At 42.2% G+C, this 17,754-nt stretch overlaps 1 protein-coding gene across 2 annotated transcripts; it reads right to left on the reverse strand.

Annotated features, from left to right (window-relative positions):
- Positions 1-104: 104 nt before the first annotated feature.
- Positions 105-17,184, reverse strand: pals1b (protein associated with LIN7 1, MAGUK p55 family member b). Of its 2 annotated transcripts, none has more exons than XM_079644743.1 (14): positions 16,974-17,184; positions 13,678-14,122; positions 12,215-12,423; positions 9,501-9,578; positions 6,575-6,682; positions 5,687-5,848; positions 5,084-5,161; positions 4,590-4,773; positions 3,519-3,587; positions 3,292-3,363; positions 2,609-2,770; positions 2,203-2,405; positions 1,828-1,938; positions 105-1,443 (listed from the first exon to the last, which is right to left on the reverse strand). In XM_079644743.1, exons 2-14 carry the CDS (start codon positions 14,003-14,005, stop codon positions 1,267-1,269), a joined length of 1,941 nt encoding a protein of 646 aa, XP_079500869.1. In that variant the 5' UTR covers positions 14,006-14,122; positions 16,974-17,184; the 3' UTR covers positions 105-1,266. The 2 variants fall into 2 exon arrangements, with proteins under 2 accessions (XP_079500869.1, XP_079500868.1); XM_079644742.1 differs by having other exon boundaries at positions 6,575-6,694.
- Positions 17,185-17,754: the final 570 nt, after the last annotated feature.

Raw genomic sequence — 17,754 nt, forward strand, 5'->3', positions numbered from 1 at the left:
CATAGAATGGCTGAATAAACCACACTGGTGATGCCACACCAACTTATTTCAAATGTTATCTTCAATAAGATAAGGGAACTTAATTATTTCAGAATATACATTGCTTGTTTACATATGTATCAGATTTTATTAACACTTTTCCAGAATTGTGCTTATGAAGTAGTACCTTGCAAAAGTAGTTTTTACCACTAACTGATACGATGTTTTGTTCAAACACTACTGACAGAAAACATCACTTTGAATCATGATATAATAAAGTTAACCAGCTAGAGAGACAATACCTTAGATTTGAGGTCTGTTGAGACATGAGACAACACAATAATACTGACACTGGTGTGGAGGAAGTAACTCAAAACACAGCAGTTTTTCCTTCTCTGTTTCAGAATGGAAGACAACTTTAAAGGTGGGGTAGGTACGTTTGAGAAACCGGCTCGAGATACACTTTTTGTTATATTCCATGGAATGCTCTTAACATCCCGATAGCAATGAATATCTGAAGTGCTTTGACAACAAATCCATAAAAGAAATGTCATCTGTGGAAGCCGTGGTACTGTAAAAAGCACGACCAATCATCTGAGCCGGCCCGGCTAAAGTAACTGGATGGCCTACCTGCCTGTCAGCCTTCCATCTGTGCACAAACTTATCTCGTGCCCTCATTGGTCATGTGCGCGTTCGTGTGTGTTGGAGGAGGGGCTCTGTAAGGAAGTGGCAGATTTTTTCTGACTGTGTATTTTCAAATTCTAGCGCACTCGAGCTGGTTTCTCCAAAATGACCTACCCCGCCTTTAAGCACAGCTGCTTCTCTTCTGTTTGGTACCTAAACAGCTTTTGGTTAACTGCTTTATGTGGAAGCCATTTTTATAATTGTGACAGTAACGCTCTCACAGCTGAGCGAACCATTTGGTATAACACACAATCAAAATGTAACAATAAAATATTTTCTCTTTTTGTCTAGAAAATATATATTTACAATTATAAATTACTATTAAGAATAGGATGGAAACATTTCTATGTGTTTCATAATTGACTTTGCATAAACTGAGATCAATAATAAACAAATCAAAATCACCCACAGAGACACACACACACACACAAACATAAAGAAATGTAAGAAACTTGAGTCCATCCCTGCAACACGTGAAAATCCAGCGACAACCAGCACTGTCCATCCTCTCCAGGAACATTCATTATTGCTCTTCTGTTGAACCTCCTGCTGCCCTGAGGCTCCTTGCAGTGACCTCTGTGACCTCTGTGACCCCTGTGACCTCTAGCACAGCCAGGAGGTGGGCACCCACTGCGGCTCAGTGTCCAACTTCTCTATCAGCCTGCGCAGCTCGTAGAAAGCCTGGTCCGGATCCATGTTCACGATGGTCGCATCGAAGAAGTGGCCGAAGTCGAGCTCCATCTCGCGGGCCTTTTCAATGATCTCCTTCAGATCGTCAGGCTGGGCACAGAAAACGAGAATTGATATCACGACATATATTATTATATGTATTTGACATAAATCTGACATTTTTGGATGGTCATTATTTTATTTGTAATGATATGATTTTTTTGATATCACCGTAACAGCTAAGTATTAGTTGGTTAATTAATGATGTGATGCAATATTCTGTATTTGTGGTGTATTCAGAATAAGCTTTTTTTTTAATTTCCCCCCTGAAAATCTATTTTATATCTATTATAGCAAAATGCAGGATTAACATTTTTATTGTGTAATGTTTTAATCCGGCACTTTGCTGAAATAGGCTCAAACTATGGCATTTACAGCGTGCATTTTCACTTTTATCAGTACAATACAATCGTGCCACATCAGACAGTGGGGCACCTTTGGTGTTTTCCCCTCTGTGGCCAGCAGGGTGCGTAGTCGTTCCTGAGAAGGAGGGGCGATGAAGAGGACATATGGCTTGAGGTTGGACGTCCTCAATATCTGCAGTGACTGACAAGAGGGAAAACAGGGACGTAAGAATATGTCAAATGGACGGAAATACCAAACTTGAAACATGAAACGTTCCTAACTTCAAAACGTTCTATAGCGGTCAGCAGTAATGAGTTTGATCAACCAAAACAAACCCAATTATATTTATGTGCAGGATAATGATCTCCCAGACTAGCCATGATGCTAGAGATCAAGACATGTGCTTTGTAATCAACGTATAAGACATAGACATCTCCGGGAAACAGGAAGTACTCAGTGTCTCACCCTGGTGTGGAGGCAGAGCAGACAGATGCGTCCAGAGTTGACGACGTGTCGCACTGAGTCGGTGCTGGTGCCGTAGAGATTCTTCCCAAAATCTCCCGACTCAATGAACTTCCCCGCCGCCAAGTCGGTCTCAAAGGCAGGCCGACTCACAAAATGGTACTCCCGCCCGTTCCGCTCATGTATCCTTATGTTTCTGGTTGTGTCTGAGCCAGGAGAAAGGACAGATTCAAAATTAGAATTGTTATTGACACAATTAATGACACAAAACGTTTTATAGTACAACTTCAAAAAGTGGTCAGTTAAATGTTTTGAGGCGTAAAGTAAATTCCCAAATCCCCCATTTTTCTTAATCTGGAAAATAAAAAATGGGATGAGTATTTGATATTGTGAGTCATCGTGGATTTACATGGGACGGCAACAGCGAACTTCTCCGGTTCGATGGACAGAAGCCTCCGCCGCAGCTCGTCATGGCCGCTGTTGGTCGGCCCGATCAGAGCGATGGGGCGTTTACGGTTAGCGGGCTGGTGATAGAGCGACATCTCCTCATAGGTCGGGATGTCCTCATAGTCTGAAGAGACAGTCGGGAGGGATTAATGAAACAACTTTCAATTACAAACCAAATCCTTTCCAGCTCATGGCCTACTGTTCTGTGACTAAATGTGACATTGGACTTATGTCTATTATACCATTGTCCTGCTTCATACTGGAACCTACCAGTCCCCTTCTGTTGGCCACTGTGTGTGTCTGAGTACATGTGTGTTTCTCGGCGTTAATCAAGAACATCACCCATCCCTTCAAGCCATTTAGGCACCTGCTTGTGCTCTGATCCCATCTGTGGAGACAGGACTAATCTGACCCGTGACACACCTCGTCGACACAAGCTGCTGTCAGACGTGTCAGCTCTGGGTTCAGGGTTAACACTGCTCACAATGTGTGGGCTGCTGGAAGCTAGCCAGCACGCAGGCAGACAGGAGGTAAATGAGAAGTGACAATTGGAGGTCCGTGGGTTAGGGAGGGGCTTTGTAAATCGTAGCGGTGGAGAAAAAGGGGGACAAATTCTTCTCAAATGCTTCAGAGAAAAAGTCTTACCAGCATTTCTGGTCAGCGTAGACACAGGCTTCTTCCTCTGTCTCCTGCCTTTCTTTGCATACCAAATTTTCCCTGGAGACATTTACAAATATTTGCTTTAAAAAGTGATTAACATTTCACTTAAGTGACATTCATGTAGCCACCTAAAATCCTGTGAGTCAGGGTCGATGTGTATATTTATGTATTTTCTCACCACTCAGTGTGTGTTTCAGTATTTTTACCCTTACCCTGCTGCTCACGACTCCTGTCAGTTATAGTTCTCTTCAAGGTCTCTCTCTGCTGCTGGAAGCTCTTCCCTGAAAAAGGTACACGCAAAGATAAGCAGATCAGCACTGTGAATATAGAACCAGAGTATTTTCCATTTCACAAACATGTATCTATGTAAAAAAACGCAACATGTATAGTTTCATGTATAGGACCACTACACTCAACAGCAGACATTACAAACAAGTCCGAAGCTTTTCAAGACCTCTCGCTGTGTTTCATAATCTTCCTAGACATTCCAGGCATGCTGAGGAAAAAGCACGAGGGAGCTGCTTTCCATTTCCAGTGCTTAACCTCGTTTTGGTCCAGACACAACAGAGGGTCACAGAGCAGTCGCTAATAATTCTTAGGCGTTTGTTTTTAATCTGCTTGATGTGCCAGGTGGGCGGTGTTTCCTGCCAGGATAGTGCTGCCAACTTATTAGTCACGGACAACATTCGAATACTTTACTGTGAGTGCATCCTGAAGAAGTGCTGGGGAGGAAGGAGAATTCCTTTGTAGTCTAAACAACATTGATATTCTGGCATCAGTGTTAATTCAATCAGCAATGTTGTATTTGTTCTTAATCCTGTTTCAAATGTACTTGTTAGTCATTGTTTATATGAATCATCCTGTTTTTTGTAGTGATGTTTTAGCCGTCCAAAAAAATCAGAGCCTTTTAGTCTTATCTACAATCAAACAAAAACATGAATTAAACAATACCTTTTAGTTATAGTCTGTGTGAAACACTACCTTTGAAATACAAATATATCGCAAAATATATCACAAAAACTGCTATTTTAGAGCTCCCCTCAGTGACAGACTTTAGATTTTCCCTTGGAGGTTTATAAGAAATAATCCATACCAACTTAAAGAAGTATAAATGTTGTAAAATATATAACCGTATTCATTGTAAATGTACATACCATCTACGTTTTAGTTTCAATACAGCGTGTTCAGCGATTTGATATTGGTCAACACTTGTCCTTGCAGTTGTTATCCCCCCTTGTGTAGTAATAAGCTACAGATTGATATTCAGCTCTGGAGACCCTGACCTGGAATCAGTCCAGCAAGCGGCTGGTTGTCCTCGTCTCCGTCCCTGTAGGCCTGCCACCAGTTGGGGTCGTCCTGGCTAATGACGTGGAGGATGTCCCCCTTCTGGAAGGACAGGCCGAGCTCCCGACACGGCACGAAGGGGTCGTCGGAGGGGTCGTAGTCAAAGTAGGCTCGTACGTGCATCTGAGGACAAGGGCCAAGGTTAGTGCTGTATGCAAGCAGACAGGCTTTACACACACACACACACACACACACACACACACACACACACACACACACACACACACACACACACACACACACACACACACACACACACACACACACACACACACACACACACACACACACACACACACACACACACACACACACACACACACACACACACACACACACACACACACACACACACACACACACACACACACACACACACGCACACACACACACACACACACACACACACACACACACAGCATTAGAGACTTACCACAGTCTGTCTGTGAGCGGCAGGTTTAATCTGAGAGCTCGGGATGAGGAGGAAGGTCAGAGTGCCTTGCATTTGTTGCTGATGGAAAAGATGAGAAGTGATGAATTAATTATGACAGCGATTTCCATAAAACTGTATTTTTACTTTGGTTTTTACTTCAAACTTCTGGTACAGTTTATAGCAGTACATTCTATTTTGAGAGTGCATCTATTCAAGAACAAAAGCTCAGGTATATATATATACTTCAAATCACATTTAAATAAAACACTGTTCTTTTCAGAGATAAATACAGTTTCTGTAATAGTCAAGGTGAAACCTAAACATAACCAACAACAACCATCTATTGACATGTCTGAGGCTTTAATGTCTTCTAACTAACTACACATTATTCTTGAAGTGGACATGCATCGTTGTTAAAACCTAATATCAACAGCTATGCCCGATGTTCCTATTATAATCAACATTTATGAATACATGATAACGCCCTTTATGGCATTACATGTACACGCCATTATTGTTCAAGACAGTTAAAGCACTTGAAGGTAAATATTACAAAACTATTGTGAATCATTGAAACACCAATGGATCCTTTCTGTTCCTCACCAGGAGGTCGTGGACTTCGTTGACGTGTTTCCCGCGGATAGATATGCCGTTGATCTCCAGGATCTCGTCTCCTTCACTGAGGAGGCCGCTCTTCTCCGCCGCTCCACCTTTCACCACCCGACTCACCAACACACTGTCCATGTCGTTACGCACCGTTGCACCCTGACACACACACACACACACACACACACACACACACACACACACACACACACACACACACACACACACACACACACACACACACACACACACACACACACACACACACACACACACACACACACACACACACACACACACACACACACACACACACACACACACACACACACACACACACACACACACACACACACACACACACACACACACACACACACACACACACACACACACACACACACACACACACACACACACACACACACACAATGAAACGCACATTTTTGTCCCGATATGACAGTAAACTGAGGGATACAAAGTGAAAAGCAGATGGGGGGAGCAGGAGTTTGAATAGAAATAAATGTCACATTAGGTGAACATCATTGTGTCATTGCCAATTTCCCTCCGGAGCTCACAGTGACAGGCATTTTGCTGCTCTGTTGGTTTGTGGGTCCTCTGACACTGACACACCCATATGATAAATGTGCGTGGTGAAGCATGGTGGAGGCTGAGAGGAGAGGCTTTTTCTGGACACACAATGCAAGAAAGAAAAAACACAATATACAAGAATGCTAAACATCCATTATGTCACTTTTTTATGATTTCTTCTTGTCGCTCCTTAGAATAATCTAATTGAACGCTGCGTGGGCGTTCAACTTGAAGCTGAGGAGTCATTTAAAAAAGCACACGTACAAAAGTGTGACATGAATAGATGTTGCTCACCAGTGGGGTGTCGCGGGCCTTCTGCAGACGCACCAGTTTGACCGTCTCTCCGAGGTACTGGGCCACACTTTCTTCGGCTATCTCCTGCCCTGCCACCGTGTCATGAGCCTGCATCAGGGCCTGCCACATCGAACACACACACACACAGAGACACATGGAGAGACACACAGAGCGGACACACACAGACGTTTCACAAACAGACAGAAGACATAGAGGAGGCGGCAGCGTTAGGTAATGGGAATACGATTAAAAGGTTTAATATTGGGAAATGATATGAAAGGAAATACGTCAATAAGATAAGATGGACTTTTATTAATCCCTCGTGGGGAAATTGCTTCTCTGCATTTGTCCCATCCTAGTGTTAGGAGCACTGTGCTGCCATTTTGAACGGCGCCCGGGGTAATAATAATAATAATAATAGGGTATGAGGTTTGTAATAGCTGTTTGGTACTCTATTTATGTAAATTCACTGAGGAAATTGTTGCAAGTGACAGATATTTGATCAAAATGATGCTAATATCCAGCAAGAAAGCTATCACTAGGAAAGAACCACAACTCAACAGAAAGTGGGACAAATGGACTCAAAACAAAGACGTCTGACTGGAACAATAGCTAATAGATACATGTTTCTTCAAGACTATAATAACATGAAGACATATCCCTCGCTTTTTATTTTATTTTATTTGTATTTCCTTGCTGGCCTTTTGTCACATGATTGTTAGGTTGTTGTAACCAGCATGTTAATGCCATGTGTATTGGGACGATAAAGATTTAAATTACAAACAAAGGAAGTATAATATTGTGCTTGTAGAGATCTTTTATAACATGGTTGGCATGAAAATGAAATGATACGTTTACAATATGTATTACAATATAGTGGTTTGGCACTAACAAATTAAAAGAAGTAAAAAAAAAAAAATCCTTAAACATGCACCTGCCCTGCCCCCCCCCCCCCCCCCCCCCCCCCGAATCTTTTTTAACAAGACCAGTCAGCAGAGCCACCTCGGAGCCAGGAATAAAACAGAGATTGCTGCTTCACTTCATCTAATGTGACACGCGCTCCGAACCCCACAATTAATAACCGTCCGTCCAAATGAGTTTCTCTATCCCGCGGCGAGGGGACCTGAGAGAGGAAGCCGGGCTAAGCTTTGGCGTACACACAATCCGTCTTAATCTCCACCTGCATTTAGGAGTCAGGATCCACCACCATCAATCACCCAACACCTTTGGCTCAGGAAGCTGTGTGTTAGGAACAGTTGAAAAGTAGACGGGTGGACTCCATGGGGCTCCTTCCCTCTCACACATGTATCTGGGTATCGGGTGTGTTGTTGTTTACCTGTACACACTACAGGGTGACTCATGTGAGCCCCCCCCCCTGCAGAGAAACTAACATAATCTGTTCCACTTTCTGTGCCACCAGGCTCATCTCATCACACTGCCCCCCCCCCCCGGCTACATGGATCCAGCTCAGTGGAGAGGCTAACAGGGCAATGAGAGAATCTGTGGTTCATACAGTCACGCAGGTCAAGCATCCACCCCCCCCTCCCCCTGGCGCTGCGCTGTCAGAACCCTGAACCGTGACATCACAGCAGCAGCACCTGCAGGTCCTTTCTCACCTTACTGCCTCTCTAATGGACGATGATGTCTCATAATGTGGCTTTTTTTTATTTTACAGAAGGTTCACTGAACCTTAAAGTGATCAATTCAAGCCACTTCAAAGCAATGCAGTTTAAATATCCGTTTCTTTGTTTTAATGTTGACAGAGCTAATGCTAAACAGATGTCCCACTGAGGACGAGGTTTGCTTTTTTAAACTGTGAACATTTGAATGTTATTTAGTCAATACTTTGCACATCCATCTTCTTCATATACAGTCACATCAGCCTCATATTGTATAGAATTGATTTGAATTAATTAATAATAAATAACATGCTGATTTCAATGTTACATTTACACCTCTTGAAACTCCACATTATATATATATATATATATATATTCTACCTCTTTGCTACGGTAAATTATACCCACTTTGATAATACAATATCCCTAAATCCTTATTTTATATACCTGCTCTCTTTACCTGCAGCTCACAATGATAAATTAAGCTTTTAATGGGGATATTCCTGTGATAAGAACATTGCATTGCAAAATTACTGCATTTAAAAGAAGCCCCCACCTTCTTAGGAGAATAATGCTTACAATCTTTCATTTATATAAACTAAACTACTGCTGAGACATTTTTAAATATGCCATCTATAAAATATGCGATCTTATACATCCCTGATTGCCTATTTTCTTAATTTATTTCAATGAAAGTTGGTTGGCAAAGATCATACTAATCACGCTCTTTCCTTACAAAGAGCTGGCTAACATTACAACCTCATTTACATAAGGTCACTCCTGAGTCACCTGCTAGGACTAGTTGACCTTGAAAATGGGTTTCGCACACTATCATAATAATTACAGGAAGGTAAATCTATCCTTTAATTATTTAATTTGTAAAGCAAACATCTGCCCTGCCCATACATCCTTAAGCAAACTTAAAAAGGGACACCAACGTGACTGAACCGTGCCTGCATGTATCAGGAGGGAGCGCTGTGACATCTGATCTGCCTTTCATCTCAGTATTTATTTACGATGACACAACGAGACAGAGTCGAACTGTCATTGAAGTGCTTATATTCTTCTTATAATAGACTATTAACTCAATCATGACGTCTGACCTCCCAGTGGAAGGTGCAAAAGAAACAATTACCCTATTGGAATTCTACAGTATAAAAATAATTATAATTCACCTTTTCAATTATCAGCATATTAACTAAATGAATGAGTTGGTCTATAAGGCCCTGCTGAGCCTCGTTGTTAAGAAGTATAATAATATCAATGGTTATTATTCTTAAGGCACAACTGGCAGGCGGACATCTAACCTGGAGATGAGGATTGGTGAGCAGAGCCTTGAGCTCCAAGCATTCCCTCTGATGGCTGGCCTGGAGAATCCTCTGGACCTAAAACACACACAGACACACAGCTACGGTGAGGGAACCAGGGCCCGGTCTGCTCTGATTGGTTAGCTGGAAGCTCTGTTATGATTGGTCAACCGCTTAGAGGTGTCCTGCCTTAGCGTATCAGACACAATTTGTTGGAGCGCTAGCCGAGAGAAGAGTGAGTGTTACATGGTGATGTCACTATGTTACTGAAGTATAGTCCAATGGAGGCGTTTCAGGTAGAGGGAGGGGGGGTGTGTGTGTGGAGGGAACACTGGGCCTTTGCAGACCATTGACATGCACAAAAACCTATATAGCACACTACAGGTAACATGTCACCCCAACAAGCACAATAGGGCTCCTTTAAATATAACTATGGTCAAATCTCTACTCTCTTAATTTCATTTTTAAATTTAGAGTCTTAATAGTAAGAACCACAGTCCTGTCAAGAATTATGTAATTTTGAAAACAAGTAAAATGTTGATTGAAATCTCTTTAACAATTATCGTGACGTCCCCCTCCTCTAATGTCTCTAAATCTGGCTCGTTGGAACAGGTATAAATACATTTGATATCTGACGTGGTCAGACAACACGTCGGACAAATTACTCATTTCCCAACCTGACCTGGCTGTAGGCCATGTGTGTCAAGACATCTGAACACATTAACGCCCCCAGAGGAGGGATTCTTGGGATTTGGTGATTCACCGGCCCCAACCATAGGGGGCACACTGTCAACTTTTAAACATCATGTCTCAGTTTCATTTGAGATGAGATATCCCAAAACATTCAAAACCCCTGTGAGTGGGTTATGATAATGCTCTTTCCCTCCGCACCGAGTTATTTGGGGGTTGGTTCATCACAATTCAACTTTACATGTTCTACAATAGTTGCAAATCGTCTTCTCGGCTTACTTCTCTTGTGTAATTTGCTTGGTCTGAATTCCCCTTTTTCACAACACTTTGTTGGCTGACATTGACATTTTCATTTTCATTGTGTATTCATAGTATTCATGCCCCAACACCCAAACCAACAGTAGGCTGTATAAGGACAAAGGAAACATATTATGTACATTAAGGGTCAAAAAGTGAACACCACAAATGTCTAAATATGGAGTTGAGCACTGAACTGTCAAATAAGCTATATCGATTAAAATATGCTAACTGTAACTTGAAAGTTAAATTAAATAAATACTCAAATAAATGTGACACCCTAAATGTAGCATTCTATCAAATCTAACAATAAGGAACTTGGAAAGCTCTTCACAGCTCTCATCTCTTCGGACGTTGCACTCTCTGTTAAATTGTTCTCATTTGGTTTCTGTGGCTCTTGTGTTGACATGTAGCGGGAAGATGCCACTGTCTTTGTCACAGACCTTGTACCGAATCCTAACAGGAGGCCTTTTTTGTGTTGTCTTCCTCTGTCTATCTGCCGCATGTTTGCAGCTTAGTCAATCCATAACACTGATTGAAGCTCTTACTAACAAGGTGATGTACTCTCCCTTCCCCTCCCCCCTCCCCCCCGCCTCCACCCACACTGGTGTAAGCTGCCTGAGTTTCTTTTTCTAGCCGCCCAATATCCTGGCCTCCTTCCTACAGTGTGCTGCACCGCTCGGCCCGCACCAAGGGCTGCTGGGAGATTAGTTTACCCAACAGCCCCAACCTAAGTGTCACACAGCACAGCCACTTAGTTTAGACACACTGCAGCTCAAACTGTTACGCGTTGTTAAGCGCTTCGGGAGCTGTGCCTGGTGGTGGGTGAGGGCACACACTGACAACATGTGTGTGTTTAAAGCAAAGCAGATCATCTCTATCCTTACACCACACTTGTCAAGACTGGAATACAAATGATGTAGCAGAACAGCTTAGTGTCCTTTGAGTGAACTCTCGTAGCCTGTTCCATCAATTTCTTTCTTAACTCTTACACATCGAGCTATCAGCTGAACATCTCCCTGCACCGCTCTGACTGCGCTTTCATGTTACACCTGTCAAAAGTGGAAACTAATCCTAATGATGCTTTCGGTGGGTGTTTCCCAGCAAACTATATCACAATGTCGGTCTCCTGACAGGGATCGAGCTCTGAGTGACAGGCTGCGTTTAAACAGCTGACATGTAGAGGCTCGGCTCGGCTCGGCAGGGACACAAGACAATTACTGTTGTCTCAGTAGAGACCAACTGGCTTGTGTTTTATCAACGAGAGTCAGGTGTGGCGAATTCCCACCTAGTCGAACATAAGATGTTTTTTGCTCTCTGTCACTCAGAAGTCAGCACTGTTACTCAAAGAGAAAACATCTATAGGTGACAGGGGAATAAAATAAAACAATATGATTTCTTAGTAGAATACCAAACCTTATATTTAAGTATTGGTTAAAGCCTTTTCCTTCCTTTTCTATAAAGGAGTAGATCTCCCTGTTTACTTCATGTGTTTTACCCTCACCCCTTTAAGGTTTTCTTTAAAGTGTTTTTCCTGCTCACTAAGTTTCCACGCAAATCCTTCATTTTAGTTTTCACTTACCTTGTTAACCACAAAACAATTTACATTTCATAACAATGAACTGCTTTGTTGAATGAATCGTCACCTCAAGCAAAGATTTGTTTTTGACGCTTCATTGAGTTCTTCAGCGTCAACGCATTCTTTCAAAAATGACCATTGTGTGTACCTCCATGCAGAGATCCTCTGCCTGCGCTGTGAGGGGCGAGTTGGGGCTGACCATGGCCATCTGCTGGGACACAGCGCTGTAGATGGTGAAGGCATTCCTGAAGTCCTCCTTGACAACGAGCTGCATTATCAGCTCCACATCCTGCTGGCTCTGCGCGTCGTGCAGGCAGTGCTGCGCCCACTTCAGAGCCTGCAGCACCTCCGCCACTTCTGTAGAGAGGCCGAGACAGAGACACGTCTTACATGTTGTATTTTACGAGTGCTCATAGTTGTGGGTGTCCCGTCAGTATTTAAAGGGTTAATTAAGAGTTATGGTGACTTTTAGAGGTGCAAACATGACAGCACACTATATCAAACATCCTTTTACAGACAACTTGTGCAATTTAAATCACAGTATAATCAGCTGTGTAATGCATGCAGGGCAGAACGGTGTGTTTTTGAAGCGCTGCGGTGGAAGATTTTTAGTATGTGGGATTTTTCTCCTCCAGTGAGAAATCAAGCTGTTACTGAGGTGAACAATTCTGATCCCTAGTCCTGGTTTGTATTCAAGTCAGACTTTGAGGGCTTGAAGTTGCTGCAGTGAATACACTGGAGCTGTATCACGGCTCATAGGGCTGCTCAATTAATCGTATTGTAATCGCAATTACGATTTTGGCTTGCAACCATTATGAAAACAACCTAATCGAAGTAAAACGATTTTTTTTAATTATTGGTTTTTCAGTTGAATTATACTTAAAGTTCATGGTAATCAACCGTTAAAAACATAGTTGAAATATTTTTTTTTCAATAAATGGATTTTTTCAATGTGAATGGATAATTGTTTTTAATAATCGTGATATCAATTATTGACCCAAATAAATCGAGATTATGATTTTTGCCATAATCGAGCAGCCCTAGCTCATAGACAGTTACATTTTATAGGACTCAACAACTTTAGCTCTACAGTCCACAGTAATGTTTAATACATTGATGAGAGCAGGTTTAAATAGTAGATGAGAGGCCCAGGTTGACACAACACCAATACCTATTGTAGTCAAATAGAATAATAAACTGTATCCTAAAGAAACCCATGTTTAGGTGCACTGACACATTCAAGCCGTCCGACTACACACTCTTTGCAATACCTAATTGTGCTGAGTGACTGATTAAACAATGAACCCAACCTTCTCCAATTGCGTGCACACAATTAATAAATGTCTTTACACACATTCAAATGTTGACCAAGTGATGGGCTTCACCACAGAGTTGGCGCTAACCAGAGGAAGTGACGGACAGCTCCTGAATGACATCACCCTCCTCCACCTCCGCCCTCCGCCCTGCACTCTCAATAGTCTTTGTTTCCATCCTTTTGTTTTCACTAAATGTTTGTAAAACTCCCTTTTCTTCTAGATGACCTTCTTTCCTTCCTTCCACCCTCTCTCACCCCAGTAAAGACTCCCCCCCCCCCCCCTCCTTTCAACTCACCGGCTAAAGGATCCAGGGAGCATGTGTCTTTGGTGGCTTTTTCCTTCCCCTCGAAGGTGGGATTGTCTATGCCCACCTTGGGGTTCTGTGCCAGCTTCTTGAGCCGTAGTGAAGCGTTGGGGTCGATCTCGTGCTTCCCCCTGCTCTCCTCCTCCCTCCTCTTCCTCAGCTCCTCCTGGTAGTGCTGGATCCTCTCCATGTGGGCGCTGCAGCGGGGAGACTTGACGATGCTGCTCTCCTCCCCCGGACAGTCCACGGCCCTCTCCCTGTGGCTCATGGCCTGACCAGAGGCCTCTTGCACATAACCGTTCATATGGGAGGTGATCATCCCAGCAGCTCAAACCAGCCCGGAGTTTACTGAGGTCTGCCCAGGTGATCCGAAGCACTGCTCGATACAGAGGCCATAGCACGCCAGCGGAGGATGATCTTTCTGTGATCTGTCATCCTGAAATAAACAAAGAAGGAGTTCAAATAGATTTCCTTTTTTTTTTTTTTTTAAATGTTAATTTACTCTTACTCTAAAAAAATAGGTATCTCTAAAAATTCGGCACTTTTTTTAATAAGCAACATTTAGAAAAAGATAAAAGGACTACATTTTTTTGTCCGTTGTATTTATTGCATTCTTAGAAAACTATAAACCGAATATGCACCAGTTTGCCGATTGACAATCCTGAAGAGACTTCAGAACTCTGGGGCCTTGGTTACCAACACAATCTTTTTAAAGTGTGCCACGGAGGTTATGTTTTTGGTTCAAATTGTTTGTCCGTCTGTCTTTTTTACGGCAGGATTACTGAAACCCTACTGGCCCACTTTTCAGGAAATGCAGTGCAGCTCAGAGAAGGAAGGAGCCAAGGACGAAGTCATTGCGTGTTTGGAGCGGATTACCCCTGGGGCAGACTTCTGTTTTCTGATTGCCATTTTAGTTTTTATACACTTTAAAAAAGGCAGTGAAGGGTTCATCTGGCTTTATTTTAATTTTATGAGGTTTATTAATTTTTTTATTTTATAAAATTTATAAAATTTATGAAAGTCTATCAGAGAAAAATCATCATTATTATGACTAAAGCTCCATTCTCTTAATATCTTTGACAGTGTAAATGTATTATTATATAGAGTTTGTTTAAAAGAACAAGTCCTACTTACTTTGTTATACTTGGTTTTGGTCTCTGGCTGTTGATCAAGGCCAACATTTACTCCTAATCTTCTGATCTATCGCACGGCTAATCTTACTCGGACATGGAAAGCTCTCTGGCCTTCGTCACCTGAAATCCCTTCAGTTCAGCATCATGCAGCCACTCGCTCGGGTACACCTGTCCCCGACGGTTCCATCCTCATGAACAGCTTAATCAAAGTCCGAAGCCAACGCCCGGATGCCCGGATAAAGATCCTGTGTTCTAATTTGAAGCCTGACATACAATTACTACTACCGGATCTCCTATCATTGTTACGCAGATGGATTATAATCTATTTTAAGGTTTAAGGTGCAGAAGCAGATGAAGTATGACTGGAAGAGTTTACTTGGAGCTTATGTTTATTCAGTCAGTGGGAAAAGACAGAAAATCCTGTTGCAAGAACAATCATTAAGTAAGGAGATATTAGCTTATGGTATGCAGGGGTTTAGGTAAGGCTCCCTTTCTCTGGACCATTTATTTCTTAAAAAAATACACACCTGTATGCATATTTCCTGGAACCTCCATGGTGAAAAATAATAATAACTTCTGAACATTTAGAGACACTTTTCTGTGTGCATGGGGGAAAATCTGCACGCATGGAAAGGATAAACAATGGCTGGACCAATCCATGTCATACAGTCAGTCATAGACACATGTCACCTGTTACCTCATGGCAGCCCTCCCCCTCTTCTACCTACTTCCCACAGCTAATTACATTTGGCAGATCTATCCCCCGGCTCTTGGAAGAAGCTCCCAAACCCCTCCCCTGCACAAGCATTTAGCTCTGTTTAGAGCGGCGGAGTATGGCCGACAAACAGCAGACTGCCAGCGGGCCATCTGTTCCTGTGGGCTTAATTAAGCCTGGATCGCATGCCCTACTCAGCTCAGTGGCCACCACAGTACTGGGAGGGATGCTGGGAATAACAGGGGGGAACTGGGTACATGATGGAGAATGAATGGAAGTGCATAGACCAACCTAGACACGGCAATATGAACATTTTGGTTTGAGATAGGTATATGGTACAAGTTTTCAGCCACTGCAAGACTCCAGAGATGAGTCAAATTGATGCAAATGAGCTAAACGTGTCATGTGATGTGAAATCAGAGAGCAACAGTTAAGGTCAAATCCAGAAAGCTGCAAACTGATCAGTCTGAGGTTACATTGGAAGGCCAAACATATTAAATACAAACTAAAATTATAAAGCCACAAACTAAGAAAATATTAAATATATCTGTGAAGTTCAAGCATTTACAATCAATCCAGAATGTGTGGGTGAAATATTGCTAGAGTATCAGACTATTGATCCATAGACATGTCCTAAACTGGAATACTTTTTAAAACTATGGTATAAAGACTATAAACAAACCAACCTATATGTTTGATGCCTTCAACAGATTAAGACTTGATTTAGCAGCCAGTAGGCTACAACACAGAAACATATATACTTTATTTTATGAATTACTGCTATTTCTTGGGATGTCCACCCCTTTTTGTCACAACAGCAGAACTGTAGACTACTCTTTAATCCTTAACCAGAGTAAATAGATCCAAATTCCTCTCAGTGAGTTATTGATTTTAGAATAAGGTCAAAAAGGTATTTGTATAAATGTCAATCAGTTACAGCTCTCAAAGAAGTAGTCTTTTGTTGTGTCCACATAATAGTACGTTTATCACTGAAAGTCAGCTGAGTTTCTGTTGGTTAACCGCCCCCACCATCAGATATATCTCTGGCTAAAATTAGCTACATGCAAAAACATCCTGAGGGTGAAACCAGAAAACATTTTCATACATTAATCATAGCTCTCTGTGCTTTAAAACTAGCGGCTGCTGGCTTGGCTTGAGGTAACGGTAAATAAAGATGTTTCAATGAGTCACCAAAGGCATTACAGAGTCTTTGTGTAGAAGTAATTATCGGTTTCTTGGTACATCACAACATAGCCATGATGATGCTGCACATTCATACACAGCAGCAAAAGCAGATTTAAAAACACCTTGTTGCTATTTTACTGCAAAATACTCGACTTATATTAACAAGGGCAATCAGGATAACTGTTAGCTTAGCATCCGGGTACCGCTAACTGCGTAGCTTAACGGTAAAGTTAGCTGTCCCGTAACAGACTTACCACTTTACAGACAGCAAGTTGAGTGGCTTTAAGCACGAAGCAGCTACTCCTTTATAGTCCAAAGCTCTGGGAATGTTTTATTCACACAGATGCGGTGAAGTGTCCCCCGGTGCTCTCAGCTCCGCGCTCAGCCACAGTGAGTTTAGTCCGGGTTCAGACGGGACACTTGTGGCCATCGCTGTGGAACTGCTGTTTTGCGTCGTCTCCCTGGCAACACTGCGGCTCCACAGCACCCCCCTCAGCCAGACACGGAATTACCTCACCTCCCCAAAAATTGGGCTGCTCCAAAACATTCCCTTTTTTAGATTTAATTAGCTTTTAACCAAGGCGACTTACAATAAGTGCAATAAACAATATAACTCAGAACAAGAAACATACAGGTTTATTCGCTTAAAGAAAGCCAAAACCACTGATTTGTTTTCATGGGCTAAACCCTTTGAGTGCTACATTTTGTATTGCTCTCAACAGAAACCAATGCCTTTTGCAGGTGAAACATGCTTAACATATTATTAACAGATACACTAAACATGTTTTATACAGTGATGAAATGTAACAATTAGTCAGATGCTATTTTGACACACTTGTATTATTCCTGCTGTGTAATGCATGTAGCCAACAATGATCATCCTGCATTTCTTATCAAACCACAAAATGCTTGGAAGATCTCTTGTTACCCTGTTAGTAATAACACACATGCATGTTGCCATTGAGAGTATAACACATTCACTGTTATTTTCAACAATCGTCTTCACACTGATCCCCTAACATCCCATCAATTTCA

The sequence above is a fragment of the Notothenia rossii genome (assembly GCF_949606895.1).
Source record: "Notothenia rossii genome assembly, chromosome: 8".
NCBI classification, from domain to species: domain Eukaryota; kingdom Metazoa; phylum Chordata; class Actinopteri; order Perciformes; family Nototheniidae; genus Notothenia; species Notothenia rossii.

Coding starts and splice junctions, on each gene's coding strand:
- pals1b (XM_079644742.1), bottom strand. CDS start 14,005: ATGATCACCTCCCATATGAACGGTTATGTGCAAGAGGCCTCTGGTCAG. Junction 4,774..5,083: donor CCGCTCACAGACAGACTGTG/GTAAGTCTCTAA, acceptor CCTTGTCCTCAG/ATGCACGTACGAGCCTACTT. Junction 3,364..3,518: donor CAGGAGTCGTGAGCAGCAGG/GTAAGGGTAAAA, acceptor AAATGTCTCCAG/GGAAAATTTGGTATGCAAAG.